Source organism: Gallus gallus, chromosome 2 (assembly GCF_016699485.2).
Source record: "Gallus gallus isolate bGalGal1 chromosome 2, bGalGal1.mat.broiler.GRCg7b, whole genome shotgun sequence".
NCBI lineage: Eukaryota > Metazoa > Chordata > Aves > Galliformes > Phasianidae > Gallus > Gallus gallus.
In genome coordinates this window covers 79,190,538-79,206,189 of record NC_052533.1, presented here as the reverse complement: position 1 = coordinate 79,206,189, position 15,652 = coordinate 79,190,538, and the positions used below count along the sequence as shown (strand labels likewise).

Below are 15,652 nucleotides of genomic sequence, written 5' to 3'. Positions count from 1 at the left end.
CAAGCCATTCCATGATTCTATGATTCTAGGATTAGATATTTATAAGCATTGATTGGTAAGATCCGCTCTCAGCCTTCTCTTCTCCAGGCGGAACCGTCCCAACTATCTCAGCCTTTCCTCATAAGGAAGATGCTCCACGCCCCTCCTCATCCTTGTGGCCCTCCGCTACACCCTCTCTAGAAGTTCCCTGTCTTTCTTGAGCTGAGAAGCCCAGAACGAGACACAGGACTCCAGATGTGGCCTCAGCAGGGCAGAGGAGAGGGGGAGGATCACCTCCCTCGACCTGCTGGCCAGGCTCTTTGGAAGGCAACCCAGGATCCCACTAGCCTTCATGGCTACAAGGGTGCACTGCTGGCTCATGGCCAACCTGTTGCCCACCAGGACACCAAGCTCCTTCTCTGCAGAGCTTCACTCCAGCAGGTCAGCCCCTGACCTGTATTGATGCATGTGGTTATTCCTCCCCAGGTGTAGGAGTCCACACTTGCCCTTGTTTAACCTCATCAGGTTCCTCTCTGCCTCACTCACCAGCCCGTTCAGATCTCATGGAATGGCAGCACAGCCTGCCGCTGTGTCAGCCACTCCTCCCAGATTCGTGTCATCTGCAAACTGATGAGCTGAAGACACATTCTAGCCCTTCATAAAGGTCACTGATGAAGATAGCGAGCAAAAACTGACCCAGTCTGACTGCTCCCAGAAATAACCCTGCTCATTCGACTCCTGTGCAGGTTTTAGCCTAATATGCGGTTGTGCTGGCCTAGCCTTAGACAAGGGCCCGACTCCCACCAGGCCGCTCACTCCCTCCTCCACCCCAACAGGAGAGCAGGAGAACAGGGGATGGGAAAGCTCGTGGGTCGAGATAAAGACAGGGACATCTCTTAACAATTACTCTGATGGACAAGAGAGACTCAACGTGGGAAATGTTAAAGTAATTTATTGAGAACAAAGCCAGCCAGCATTCCTCTAGGCAGATAGCTTTCCCCTAGCATCACCATCATGGGATGGATCGCCGTGGAGCCTGAATTGATACACGCAGGTGTAGTCCGGGTGGCCCCAGTTGCTCAGCACTTGCAGCCTTACGTACTTGATGAACCCAGAGTGCTCGTTCTGCAAGGAGAAGAAGAAATGAATTGAGTTTTCCTCTCTTCTCTGTGACCACTGACAATGCGGCAGCGACACACTCGTGCAGCACCTTCCTTCAGGCTGCCTTACTAGGTCTTTTGACACGCTGATATGCTGCCCTAGCACAATCCAGACATTTCTTGTCCTGCTCCACCTCTTTGGTCACATGAGTTTTAAAGAAAAGTTCTTTGCACTTGCTTTGAGTGTGTGTGGTCATGCACAGAAAACGCAGGGACGTTACTCTCATTGCCTTCCCTAGAATGTCACCCAAGCAGAATGGCCTCCCTTATGCTGCCTGTTGCTGACATCAACACAATCCTTGGAATGCCACACATCCCCAGCGTGAAAGTAGCACGCCAACAGTATTGCATACTACGTGAGGCAGCCGCTTGTGTGCAATTGGAAGCCACTTGGTCATGGTTGATTTCTGCTGCAAGGATAGCTGGAGCCTAGGAGTGCTAAAATCTGAAGCAGCACAGAAGCTTAAAAACCAGAAGGAAACAGGAACAGCACAGCACTCCAGGCATGTGCAGTTAGTAAGTGGCAGCAGCAGAAATGCCAGAGGGCCCCCATACGCCTCTGGCTTGCTTGGAAGCTTCTCCCCAGCCAACCGCAGTCCTCCTCTCCCACGCTTCACACCCCTCTTTGTCACCGTACCTTCAGCTGGAAGGTCTGACCGGGAGCCTGGCCTGGCGTGAAGATGAACTCTCCCAGCAACGTTCCTTTCTCATCATCTTCCTCCTGCAGGCCCTACAGAAAGACAGGGGTGGAGAAGACAGAACAGTGGGATGCGCTGCCGGCAGAGGATCACAAAGCCCCACAGGGACTGGAAGCAAAGGTGGTCGAGGACCATCCACTGTGCCACTTCCCTTTCCCTCCGCCTCTCAAGCTACCAACTCGCCCCAAGAGCGGGAAACTTTCTTTGCTGTGCTATCTTGGACAAAAGAGGAATGCTGTGGAAATGGAGCAACTCTGAGGAGCTTGTTTCTCCTCCCCGGCAGAGAGGAACTGCACGCTGCCGCCCTCTTGGATCTGCAACCACCCCCCGCATCAAACGCTATGCAAACCTGCCCCCCCCCCCCAAACCCAGAGGAATCACTTACATAGACAGCAAAGTCCTTTGGAGCACTGGAGATGCTGTCTGCGTGGTATGCTGCTGCTGGAATCCCATGATTTATGGTAACTGCCGTGGGGAAGACGGCCACAGGCAGCTTGATGAAGACGTGCCCTTGACTTCCTGGGAAGGGCCAGCAGTTACCTGGATGATTGTCAGGCTAAACAGAGGAGAAGAAGGAACAGTGTTCATGTGCAAAAGAGCATCCTGGCTGAAATTCCTGCCCCAGCATCGGGGGCTCTAGTGGCGTACTGGCCCATCAGCTCTGCTCTGAAGCACAGGAGGCATACGTGCGTGGCGGTGAGCTGGGTGCACCACTTGCAGAAGCTCTCGGGTTCCTTGCCAAAAACAATGAGGGGAGGCTGCTGAGGCTGAAAGGCACCTGCCCGGGGCAAAGAAGCGCTCACCTGCACGAGCCTTTCCTGGAAGGGGAAGCAACCACTCCCTCTCATCCAGTCCCACCTCCTTCCACGGGCACCAGCCAAGTCTCTGACTTGTGCAAGTAGCTCAGGAGCAGTGCCAGGATGGGCTGGCAAACACAACATGGGGCCCTCCTGCAGCGCACACCCTCCGTGCCCGCTTGGGTTCACTAAGAGCCCCAGCGTTCTCGCAACCCACATCTCTCGTGGCACCTGAGGGGTTCCCCTTCAGTGCCAGCCTGACACTTCCACAGTGGCTGGGAAGACAAGCAAGCTAAGCTAGCAGAAGCCTGCACAGAGGACTTGGGGCAGTCTGGCAGAAGACATTCTCAGCCGGGATACACAGGAGGGGAGTAGGTCCTCGCAAGAAGACCACAGGTAAAGAAAGCTGAGATGCGAGGACAAGGGTAAAGGCAACCCCCAGCAGGGCGTTTGGCCCCCTCCGCCCCGCACCATTCTTCTCCCTGTTTCTCGGTGTTCTTACCTCCAGAATAACCTCAGGAGGCCTCATATAAGCCATCAGAGGCAGCGACTGCCAGAAGACTCTCCCACTTCCAATCCAGGAGGGAGAAGTCTTGGAACGAATGATGGCGGCGCCTGCAAAGTAAAACACGGGCACAATGGTCAAGCGAGGCCAGGAGGAATCAAGGGCTGCTGACATTGTTTTCTGCATGGACAGCCGCACCGAGATGCCGGCTGCCTTTGCACTGTCCTCTTGGAAAGAGCTTCTAAGCAGTCCTACATCCCCCACAGTGACATTCCCCACGTTCTCACTTGCAATAGCCCTCTGCAACACAATGCAGGGACTCACCCAACTATCCTTAGGGGCGGCACAAACTGCCAGCCAGCTGAGCAATCACGTGACAAACACCACCAAGTAGGTGTAGTGCTTTTCAGATGTGCTCCAGCCCACTGAAGACTCTCCCAGCAAGCACATTCTCAGGGCACACACACTGGCCGTTCACTCCTCACCCCTTCTCCCCTGCCACTGCTCAAATGCCCGTCCTGTCCAACTGGACAAGAAGCACTTTGGAACCAGCATGTGTGGTCTGTTTGTTTCTACAGTTCACCTGAAGTTTTGCTGGCATAATTGGTCATCTGGAATGGGCTTTCTTCCAGCTTCTCCAGTACTTGGTTGATGATCTTTTGAACAGCCTGGGAAGAAAGACAAAGGAGAGTGCTCGTCAGAAGGAAGAGAACAGGGAAAAGAGTTGCCTCCCAGCTCCCCTGCAAAGCCAGCCAAAGCAAACTCGGCTGCTCCACTTGGACGTAAGGAACACTGGAGTTGCCTGGGAACCTCCAGAGCTCTCCTATGACCATCTGGCATGGGAATGGAGAGGCTGCTCCCTCTGGCGCACCAGACGCGGATGCAGCAGGAAGGGGCGTTTCCTGTTGAGGTGCCCCACGACAGACACGCAGCACTGACAGCACTGACTCCTGGCCAGGAGATGGGGCTCGAGTCAGGCACAAGGCAGGGATTGCCCAGAGGTCACCACAACAGCTGAGGTCCAGCCATACACAGAGAGTTAACTTAAAGCGGAAGACACAGCTCGCCTACTGCAATGGGGAAGAAAGGCAAAATGCAGAGGGAACTGATGCCAGGCCTCAGGCTAACATGGCCTTGGAGATTCCCAGCACGGGTCATCGTCAGCTCAGGCTTCGGGCAGACCAGGGGCCGTGCGAGTTCGAGCCACCAAAAGAGACGGTATCCAGGGAGCAGGGGCTCTGAAACCAGAACAGCTTGCAGACTGGATGCCCCACGGGGAGGCTGAAACACTGCAGTGCCCGTGGATCGGCACAGGCCCCAGGAACCCAGGGCTCCCAGTCTCAACTCAGGGTGCTGGCTTACAAGTCTTCCAGGGGAACCTGCCACCTCACGCCAGCAGCAGGTGCAGGTATGGACTGCTGAGACCGCTCTTTCTTTCCAGTCCTCCCCTCAGGATCACCCGACAGAGAGCAAGAAATGACTGAGGCATCTGAAATTCCCACCACAGCACGTTCCTTTCCCCTACAAGAACTCCGGAGCAACAAAAGAAAGGACCGGGGGCAATGCACGAGCGTTTCTTCCTGCAGGACAAGACTTTTAGCTGGCTGTGATAGGGAATGGTAGCAAGATACAATGCCAGAGTGGGGAAAGAACTCTCTTAGCAGAGCTATCTGCAGTGGCCTCTTACCTCGCCTGTAAAGCCTGGGAGCTCAGTTCTCCTCAGGGCTTCGTGGAAAGCACGCTCGGTGATGTCCCTCGCTCTCCATTGCAGGACATGAAGCTGCCGCTGGACCTTAGCAAGCTCTTCGTCGAGGCTCACCATTTCCCCATCACCACGCACCAGCCTAGAGACAGCAGGTGATGGAGAGAGTGTACACAGCTGTCTTCTCCCAAGCTGTGGGACTGAGGCAGTGAACGAGCCTCACTCTGCGTGATGACGGGGTCACCAAGATTTAAGAGGGAGGTGACAATTCTGGTTGGCCAGCTCCAAGAGCTCCCGACCGAGAAGGTGCTTCCAGGCTTCCTGGGTAACTCGGGGGGAACTAATGGACTTGGAGCTAGAGCAGTTTGAAAGAAAAGCTGAGAGAGGAGAATGGGAAATGGGAGAAGCTCGGGGCACTGCGTCAGGGAAGTCGGAGTCGGGTAACGAGCGGTCATGGACAAGAGGCAGAAGTCCTTTAAAGAAGGGTCTAGCCTAAGGGAGGTGGCTTTTTACCTTGCAGTCGCTCCTGCTGTTGTCTTTATACCTTCCACAAGACCTCCGACGCAATAAACGCCTGTCAGGAATTCCACAAAGCTCTCAGTAAATCATCTCTATAAACACTTGGGGTTCTGCCTTGGGCTGCCCACTCCCCTAACCCTAACCCTGGGCAGAACAAACCACTGGGGGCTTCCAAAAGAAGCATCCTCAAGTCAGAGCTCTACAGAGACTCACCGAAGGATGCCACAGCCACTGTGACCAGCACCAGGGCAACTGTCTTCCAAGCCTTAGTTTGCCTATGAAGGAGGAGAAGTGTGGGGAAGACTGGTGAAGCAGGCAGTATCTGCACTACAGAGCAACAGATGTTTAAAGCTCAGGAAGGAACCATATCCTTACCAGTTCCCCCGCTCGCCATGCCCTTGTTGCTCCATTTCCTTGCAGCACAAGGAACAAAACACGCAGCTCCCTAAGCAGTGAGCCAATCCCTCTCCAACAGCCGTGCTGTCAGGACCGAGAGTGCCGGAGGCGTGGGGACAAGCTGCCTCTGTGCTGAGGGCCCACTGTGACTTCACAGTGGTCAGTGATGTCACCGCAGAGGAGGCAGCGCCATGTTTTGAGCAACAGCCCAGCCTGACAGGGAACAGGTTTTGCACCTCCTGCCGGCAGGAGGAAAGATCCTACAAGACCACAACACCTCCTGCCAAGCAGCCTGCCTGGGAGGATCCTGCTGAAGGGGGACAGGCTGGGAGCTCCAGGCCGCCTTTTTCAGTCCCGCCTTTTGATGCTCTGTATGTCAGATGTCTCACGCTGGGTCCCCCGACTTTTCCAATGCTTTCCTGTGTCTGCCTTCCTAGTGTCAGCCAGCGTTGCATTACAGCCATGGCACAAGCAGACGTGAAGGACTGCAAATGGCGGTTCCTGTAGAAAACACCAACAGGAAAAAACTGCACGCAGTTCTTCCTGCTCGTGACAATTTCCATGCGCATACATGAATAAAAGTCACTGCTTTTCAAAAGATGTCAAGGCACGCCACTGCAAATTTACAAGTAGCCCACAGGGGAAGAGCATGGGGATCACAGGATCATAGGATGGCTTGGGTTGGAAGAGACCTCAAGGGTCATCAAGCTCCAGCCCCCTTGCCGCATGCAGGGCTACCGACCTCCATATCTAATACTAGACCAGGCTGCCCAGGGCTTCATCCAACCTGGCCTTGAACACCTCCAGGGACGGGGCATCCACAACATCTCTGGAGATGTTGGAGTCCTCATGAATCTCCAACTCATGAGTCTCCTCCTCATCTGGAGTCCTGTGTCCAGGTATGTATCCCCCAGTACAAGAAAGACAGAGAGCTGTTGGAGAGGGTCTAGAGAAGGGCCACAAAGATGATCAGAGGGCTGGAACACCTCCCCCTTGAGAACAGGCTGAGGGAGCTGGGCTTATGCAGCCTGGAGAAGAGAAGGCTGCCGGGTGACCTCATTGCAGCCTTTCAGTACCTGAAGGGAGCCTATAAACTGGAAGAGAGTAAACTCTTTGAAAGGGTAGATAGCAGCAGGACAAGGGGAACGGTTTTAAGTTGAAAGAGGGAATATTTAGGTTGGATGTTATGGGGAAGTTCTTTACCAGGAGAGTGGTGAGGTGCTAGAATGGGCTGCCCAGAGAGGTTGTGGATGCCCTGTCCCTGGAGGTGTTCAAGGCCAGGTTGGATGAGGCCCTGGGCAACCTGGTCTAGTAAATGGGGAGGTTGGTGGCCCTGCCTGGTAGGGGGGTTGGAGATTCATGATCCTTGAGGTCCCTTCCAACCCAGGCCATTCTGTGATTCTGTGATTCTACTGTGTAAGACATTTTCTTTGTTGTCTAATAGCAGTGTATAAGTGATCAGGTGGCAATATTGTCTTTCAGACTGGCATACACAAACCTAAGAATTTAGGTTCTGACAAGATCTGTGAAAGGTCTTGCTGCTGACTTGACCTTTTTCTTAACATTTATCAGATATTTTTGGTCCAAAACAGTCAAAACTCAATATGTGGTGTTCAGCTGCCTGCAAAGTTGAACTACACCACACATCCCATTGCTCACTGTTCACACTACCAGTGGGATAGGGGAGAGATTTGGAGGAAAAAAAAAAAAGGCAAAACTTATAGGTTTACTAAGGCAGAAAAGGAAAAAGGAAATAACAGTAATTAATAATGTTTATTTTTATATTTCAAAGCAAATGATGCACAAACAAATTGCTCACCACTCTGTAAATGACACTGAGCCAGTCCCTGAGCAGTGACTGAACCCCCGCGCCCCTTTGGCCAACTCCGCTGAGTTTTATAGCTTTTTCACATGACATCATAGAATCATAGAATCACAGAATCACTCAGGTTGGAAAGGACGTCAAAGATCATCAAGTCCAACCGCAGCCTAACCTTAGTACCCTAACTCTAACAACCCTCTGCTAAATCATATCTCTGAGCACCACATCCAGACGGCTCTTAAACACATCCAGAGACGGTGACTCAACCACCTCCCTGGGGAGCCTATTCCAGTGTTTAACCACCCTTTCTGTAAAGAAGTGTTTCCTAACGTCCAACCTAAACTTACCTTGATGCAACTTGAGGCCATTTCCCCTCGTCTTGTCACCTGTCACCAGTGAGAAGAGACCTACCCCGTTCTCACTGTAAACATCTTTCAAGTACTGGAAGAGAGTAATAAGGTCTCCCCTCAGCCTCCTCTTCCCCAGACTAAACAGCCCCAGCTTCCTCAGCATCTCCTCATAGGGCTGATTTTCCAAGCCCTTCACTAGCCTTGTTGCCCTTCTCTGGACCTGCTCCAGTACCTCCATGTCCTTCTTGTACTGAGGTGCCCAAAACTGAACACAGTACTCGAGGTGAGGCCTCATCAATGCTGAGTACAGGGGCAGGATGACTTCTCTAGTCCTGCTCACCACACCATTTCTGATACAAGCCAGGATGCCATTGGCCTTCTTGGCCACCTGGGCACACTGCTGGCTCATATTCAGCCATCTGTCCATACCATCATAGGGTATAGAATATCCTTTTCCCCATTTTAGGTCAGCTGTCCTGGTTGTGTACCCTCCCAGCTCCCTGTGCACCCCTCAGTCCCTTGCTTGCAGGGCAGTATGAGAAACTGAAATGGCCTTGGCTCTGTACAGCACTGCTCAGCAGCACTGAAACCATCACTAGCATGTCTACTAACCATGTCTCTCAGTGTCACATCTACAAATTTCCTGAGCACTTCTAGGGATGGCAACTCTACCACCTCCCTGGGCAGCCTGTTCCAGTGCTTCACCACTCTTTCCAAGAAGAAATTTTTCCTAATAACCAACCTGATCCTACCTCAGCTGTTTTATCTTGTCCCATTGTTAGTTACCTGGGAGAAGGGCCTACCTCCCCCTCCCCCCCCAACACCTCACTACAACCTCCTTTCAGGTAGTTTTAGGGAGTGATAAGGTATTATCAACGTTGTTTTTCTCCTTAAACAAAAACAGCATCATACCAGACAGCAAAGAAAATAACTCTGTCCTGGTTTCAGCTGGGAAAATTTGTGATAGCTTTTGCAGACAGTATCATTGTAGCAGGAACATTCATATGTCAAGAGCAGCTTCTGGTGACAGAACAGTGGCTATGAATGTAATCTGCCTATTTGGTAATTGCTTGTGGGAAGTTTTTGAGGTTATAGTGAATTTACAAATACTATAGTCCTAAAGGGTGAGTGTTACCTCTCTCAGCCCAACTCTGGACAAGATGATGATGCAAGGAAAAAGTAGTATGTAATTTCTTCATTCAAGGAATATAGAAATCTTGGATTTTATTGTTAAAAGCAAACTGAGAAGAACAGACATTAAATGTTCTGTTAGCTTTTAATAAACTTTAAGTTATTCAAAATATTTTGCAGCTCTTAATCTTCTGAAAGTTAAGATATTTTGTTTCAAGGCCAGCAACTTATTTTGTAGCACTGAACTGATACAGATCCTTCACCTCATTACCAGCAAATCAGTTTTCTTCTAAACAGTGTGTGTATATATATGTGTGTATATATATAAATATAAATATATATATGTACTTGGCAAGCAGTACTGTCTATTTACTGTTGCCTAAATCAGGTTTCTACCCTGAAGGAGCTGTCTACATCACAAACAATCCTAAGTTATCACTAATACCTTGGCTGTCTTGGCTTTAAAGTGTTATTGGTGAGCTCAAGCACAAGCAATGTCAGCAATCAGTATGGCAGATATGACTTTCTCCACGGAGGTTAATCAATGAGTAGCTTACTGACAGCAGGTGGTTAATTTTCCATTAAAGAATCTCCATGTGAAATAACATCCTTTACTTTCATGTTTTTTGATGGTAAAAGGAATTGACTTAACTGACTTAATCATCTCTTAGCCAGACTATCAGATCACAAAAGCTTATAGAGAGTAAGTGACATGGCTTAAAAATACCCAACAACTAACCAAAGAAATCCAAACAAAATTTAATTAATTCTTAGATAAACAAGTCTCCTGACTAATTCCTATTAATTACATGACTACCAGGATTGGTGCTGGGGAGCCCACAGAAGAGTGTGTCTACCAGTAGAGGGGAGGGCAGGACAGTACTACAGCACTCTGTGTTTTGATGTCTTTAAATCACCGTGGCATTTCTTCTTGCTAAATTTAGTTTAGCTAATTAGTGACGTATAAAAATTATATTATTTCACTGGAAAATTACTTCTGAAATGACAGAGTTCTTATTATGACAGTGCAAACAAATTATTAAATATGTGGGAAAAGGAAGCATCTCAGTGTTTTCCTTGCAAAAGTCAGCAAAAAGATAACTCAGTGTTCAGTTTGACAAAGATCTCCATGTAGACCACTTAATAAGAGCTAGTTTGGTTGTCTTTGCCGGACACTGTTTTGTGTCTTCTAGTAATAACGTGAGATCAAACTGCTTGTGTAGGGCTGCAGGAGACTGAGGCCATAACTCAGAAATCCAAGACCCTTGCCAAGCATACAATTCTTAGTCCCTGTTTAAGAGCTATCATACATCTGAGTTCCATAACTCACTGTTATGAGGTCTATGATCTTACAGCAATATTTGTCAAGTATGAAGTCTCCGTATTAGTTTAATGGCTGGAGCTTAGCAGTTCTATTTTAGTGACAATGCTTAAAGCAGTTTACAGTGATTAATGCTTCTAAGAAAAAACAAAACCACTTTTACAGACCCAAGAAGAGGCAGATGTTAATAACTGTATCCAAGGGCTCTTTAAGCTTCTTGATATAAGTGAGATCATGTAACACAATCTGTGCCATTTTTTCTTTTTCTTTCTTACAGGGTCAAATTTCAAAATAGTTTGAATAAGTTATCTACTAGTATTGCTGATGGCAAAGCACACTAACATTTGAAGACCTCCAGCTGGCTACACTGTGTGTGAAAATGCAGGCTTGCAAATTCTAATAGAAATGGAATTTGCTTACTAATGATTTAGTGCTCATCTTCCACTGGTAGTGGATGAACAACTTAGAAAACGTGATTCATGAAACTCCAGGTGCTGAAATGTGTTTATATTAGGAGCTTTGCCTAATTAGTTTCATTTAAAATCTCTCTGTGTGTGAGAGAGAATTAGGAAATACTAAAGCAGTGTTTTATTACCATTCTCTGTTTTACTAACCCTCAGATTAATTATTTCAAACATGACCTGGTTGTCTAACTTTATTTAGCATAACACAAAGTTAAACCTCAAGGAAATTGCATGTAAAATACAATTAAAAATAAGTGTTGATAGCTCTCAATCAAGTGCAGAGAGAGCTCGCCACAGATTTCCTCTGTTAAATTGACAGATGGGAATACATTATAAATTGTATAAAGTATAACTGGACTCTGAATACTATGAATAACTGAAACAAACTCTTAGAAAGCTCAATGTTCTTTAGCAAAAATCTGTACATTAGACATTTCAATAGCTGGTTTCAAAATAACATTTACACAGGAACTTAAGATAGAGAAATGCATATTCTTGAGAACTCATAGGAATTATATCTCCTGTTTTACTCTATTTTCCACTTCTATTTTCTTATTATTAGCAAACTACATACATTTATACATGATTGTATTTCAAATGGCAAACACCCCAAGTATTCTTGGCAGCTCTGGCGTTGATGAATTATGCTAGTCTATTTGGGAGCAGTAATTTCTCACAGGGCAAAAAATTCCTAGAATTGTTTTATCTTCTGAGACCACTGAGGAAAGGGGAAGAAGACTTGCGTCTGGATACTCTGTTTGGAAATGCAGTATTGTCAGAAGTACAGAAAGAAGTATGGAAATTTTGAGAACCTGGACCCTATTAAGATCACACAGACTTTGTGTATCTATTTGCTGCTGAAGGCCTACCAGATGCTAGATAGAGTGCTGCTAGAACTGAAGTTCAGGAAGATATTTAGGAATCTCCTAGCAGCAAATGCAAGTCTCACAGATATAGCTGCATCAGTAGTCAACAAAAAGAACACTGAGAAGATGCCACATACCCTCTTCATAAGAGCTTCCAGTTTTGAGTTCTTACCTCGGAAGTGCCAATTCAATGTGAAGCATGTGAAAGAAAGGCTCATTCCTGTGCTTAATGAATTCATAGCTGTTTGAACCCTTTTTTGTTTTTGGCTCAAAGCTTGCTTTCTGAGGCATTTCTTGCGATAAGACTGACTTTTCTAGGAGATGAGAGGTGGGTGTTGCTGTGTGGCAGTCAGCATCACTGAGTGGAAAATTTTACATTTGAAAGCATTTCTTTGGAGCTGTTTGCCTTTAGAAGAGAGTTCTCAGCACTGTTTACTGGTGGAAGATCTTGCTTGTGACCAAATAACTCCAGCTTGCTATGGGAGATTGCGGAATGATACCATTGTATGCTCTGAAGACAAGATACAAGTGGGTGCCTCCATGCTCCCTCTTATCTGCTGACAAGGCCCAGAAGATGGGAACAAGAAGAGTTCCTGCTGAGATCCAAAAGCCAGAAGCTGTCACTCCAAAAGGAGCTGACCACTCTGGACTTATAAATGAGTTTGTACTGCCATTGGAAAGTTTCTCCATCGTCTTGTCGTCATCAACTGAACAACAATGCCCAATGATCCTCCACTACTGAAGATCAATATCTGACCTACAAGCAATGCTGGAATCTGTGGTGGTGACTATCTCCCTCTTGCTTCCTACAAAGACTCCTTGCTTTTGTTTCTTATCTTTTCTATCGCTCATCTTCCCTTTCCCTAAATGACTAGTATTTGTAATAAACTTGTCAGGCTAACATTTGACCCGTTGTGTCTTAATCTTGATGTCGGGTATACATACATCAAAGAATCTCCTCTCCCTCCGATAAATTGCAGCAAGACAACAGCACAGTGATAAGAAATTGGCCACCCCACTATTGGGCTAGAAAGGTCAAGAAACAAAGAACTCTATGTCTTGAAGTGTGCTGGCCTACTGGAAAGTTAGACGGGAGGTTTCCAGGAACATCAGTTTTCCTATTAATCATTATAGGGCGCTAGTCAGGTCTCTCTCATTGAGCACCACATCTTCTGTAGAAAATCATTTCACAAACACAGAACATGATTTTACACGTTCTAATGATCATAGAATCATTAATGTTGGACAAGACCTCTAAGATCACCTAGCTCAGCCATCAGCCCATCACTACCATGCCTGATAATTGCGTCACTTAGTGTCACATCTACACATTTCCTGAACATCTCTAGGGATGGTGATTTCACCACCTCCCTGGGCAGCCTGTTCCTGAGCCTTACCACTCTTTCTGGGAAGGAATATATCCTAATATCCAACCTGGACCTCCCCCGCTGCAACTTAAGGCCATTCCATCTTGTTCTATCATTAGTTACCTGGGAGAAGAGGCTGATTCCCCCCACCTCACTACAACCTCCTTTCATGTAGTTTTAGATAGTAATAAGGTCTCCCCTGAACCTCCTTTTTCTCCAGACTGAACAATCCCACCTCCCTCAGCCGCTCCCCATAAGACTTGTGCTCCAGACTCCTCACCAGCATCACTGCTATTCTCTGGATGTGCTCCAGGGCCTCAGGAACCATTACAATTTGCATAGCTGCACCTCTGAAATTACATAGGCCTTTTACCTGGCAAGTGGGGTTGCTAACATCGGGCTTCTCTGGTTTTTAGGCTTCAAGGGAGATACAGAGCTTGTGAATTAATTCATCTTGTACTAATTATTTTCATACTGCTGATTCTCCATTAGCTTTAATTAATCTCCAAGGTTTATGGTCTAGAAATACACGCATACACACATAAATATCTTATAATTGCACACAGGAATGTGCCTGGCTCCCTATCAAATTTTATCTACTAACATCAGGTCTCATAGTTCTTTTCTAAATATTTTCACCTGTGCTACTGTTTATCTTTTAAATGGAAACCAGCCTACATATGCTTTAACTAAAATATATTTAAAATTACCTACATGTTCGCATTTGAACTTATTATCCACAGCACCACCCTCTCCATTTTCAGGGATGCTTAGCTAAACATATTTGGAATACTAAATTCAGTACAAAAATGGCATTGTTTTGATTGCATTAGGCATCCCACTCCAATCAGGTTTCATTTTGTCATTTTAATTGTATGCTCCAATTTTACTAACTTTCTGACACTGAAGCTACTGATATGCAACATTTTAAAAGCTTGTTTTGTTTAGTCAGTGCTTTTGCCTTTGCTAAACAGAAATCTGGGTGTACCTGTGTGTCCGCAAACCTTCTAAAATCCATTTTAACCACAGACTGGAGGGGAAATGATTTTGTCTTTTCTTCTTCTCACAGAATTCATAGGACAGTATTGTATTCTTTTTACCTGGGGGTATTTTTAACTTACCACTATTTTTCAAAACTTTAGGGCCTAATTTAAGTTTAAGTACCGAATGACTAATCACTAAAAAAAAAAAAAAAAAAAAGTTGTGTACTGAGGCTGGGATTTCTCTGGCCTGCATCTTTCACCTCAGTTCCTTCTTAGACTTTCATCTTTGTCCAAAGTTATATACTAACAATAAATCTATTTCCATTATTATTTGAGCATTCTCATAAGGGAAACTTGGTCCATATTCTGAATTTGGAAATAGCAGCAGTCACCTCAGTAGAAGTCCCATCTCTTCCCTTCTTTTCAGATAATCTGTCTTGAAACAGGCTTAAGCTAAGTCCGGCATCTCTCTAAAAGCTTCAGCTATAACAAATGTTTAAGAAAGTAGTATGGGCTAGGCCTGTCCATTCCAAATTACTCACTTTGCACACACTGGTTAGAATACTTTTTGAAAGTGAATTTTTAAAAAAGCAGTAAAAGGACTCCCATTACAAGATCTGTAGCAACAAGACTTGTAACAGCAGGATTTGCATTCACCTTTACTAGCAAAGATCACATCTATTTTTGATAGGTGATACAATCTCAACTGGACTTTAAAAAAAAATCTGACTAGATGAGGCTGCATTGTTTGAGAAATGATGTTCAGGTTATTCACAGTTCTAAGCAGCTTACTGCTATGTAGGAGCAGGTGAAATTGACAATCATAAACTCCCAAATGTAGACCATTATCCCTGCTTCTTGACCTAATCTATCCTCTGTGACCATGACAACACAGTACATACGTAGCTGAGGAAACACTGTTTTCTCATTATCTGAAAAAGGCCACAGGCTTTTACAGATCTCACAGTGGGTTTGTATAGTCCTTGCTGGCTTTAGCCAACTTTAGCCATAGTAGCAATTGCTTGGTGTCCAATTGTCTGTTGCCTCTCCTGTGCTGGCCTCGCTATGAGAGTGTCCAGGGCAGGGGTTGGCACAACTGTGTAGTCACGGTGGGACAGACAGCCCCATTGTGCTACTGGGCTAGGGGTAGCCAGTGTGCAATTTTCAAAATTTAGCCTGGAAGAACCGAGTAGGAAGCAGGCTGCGGTACGGAAACATATAACAATAGCTGATAAGACATTGATTGAAGTAACAATAAATTCTTAGCCCTACACCTAATGTGTATTCCTTTCTGCTCTGAACAAGATTTTGAGTATAACTCATTTAATACAATGTGGCTACCACAGCTGTGTGACTACCACCTTTAGTTTGCTTATATGGTCACTCTTTCAGCTGCTGCAATTGCTAGTAAACTCAACAAAGCCTATTAGTGTATCACTCTTCACAGTGAAATCCAGAAGTGGAGATGGCCAGCTGACTTGCTTTACTCTGGTCCCCTCTCACCAGAAGGAAGAAGTGTTATTCTGCTGAACACAGCGCTCCTTCCCCACATCTTCCAGAGGGATGAACAAGCTTTGGTTTACTCCAGGCTA

General features: G+C 46.6%; 1 protein-coding gene across 1 annotated transcript; it reads right to left on the bottom strand.

Moving 5' to 3' along the window:
* Positions 1-905: 905 nt before the first annotated feature.
* On the bottom strand, positions 906-6,511 carry LOC770405 (SUN domain-containing protein 3-like). Its single transcript, XM_040695511.1, has 9 exons — positions 5,736-6,511; positions 5,574-5,635; positions 5,355-5,415; positions 4,827-4,983; positions 3,723-3,807; positions 3,137-3,249; positions 2,223-2,393; positions 1,777-1,869; positions 906-1,104 (listed from the first exon to the last, which is right to left on the bottom strand). Exons 1-9 carry the CDS (start codon positions 5,768-5,770, stop codon positions 961-963), a joined length of 921 nt encoding a protein of 306 aa, XP_040551445.1. The 5' UTR covers positions 5,771-6,511; the 3' UTR covers positions 906-960.
* Between the last annotated feature and the right edge of the window lie 9,141 nt (positions 6,512-15,652).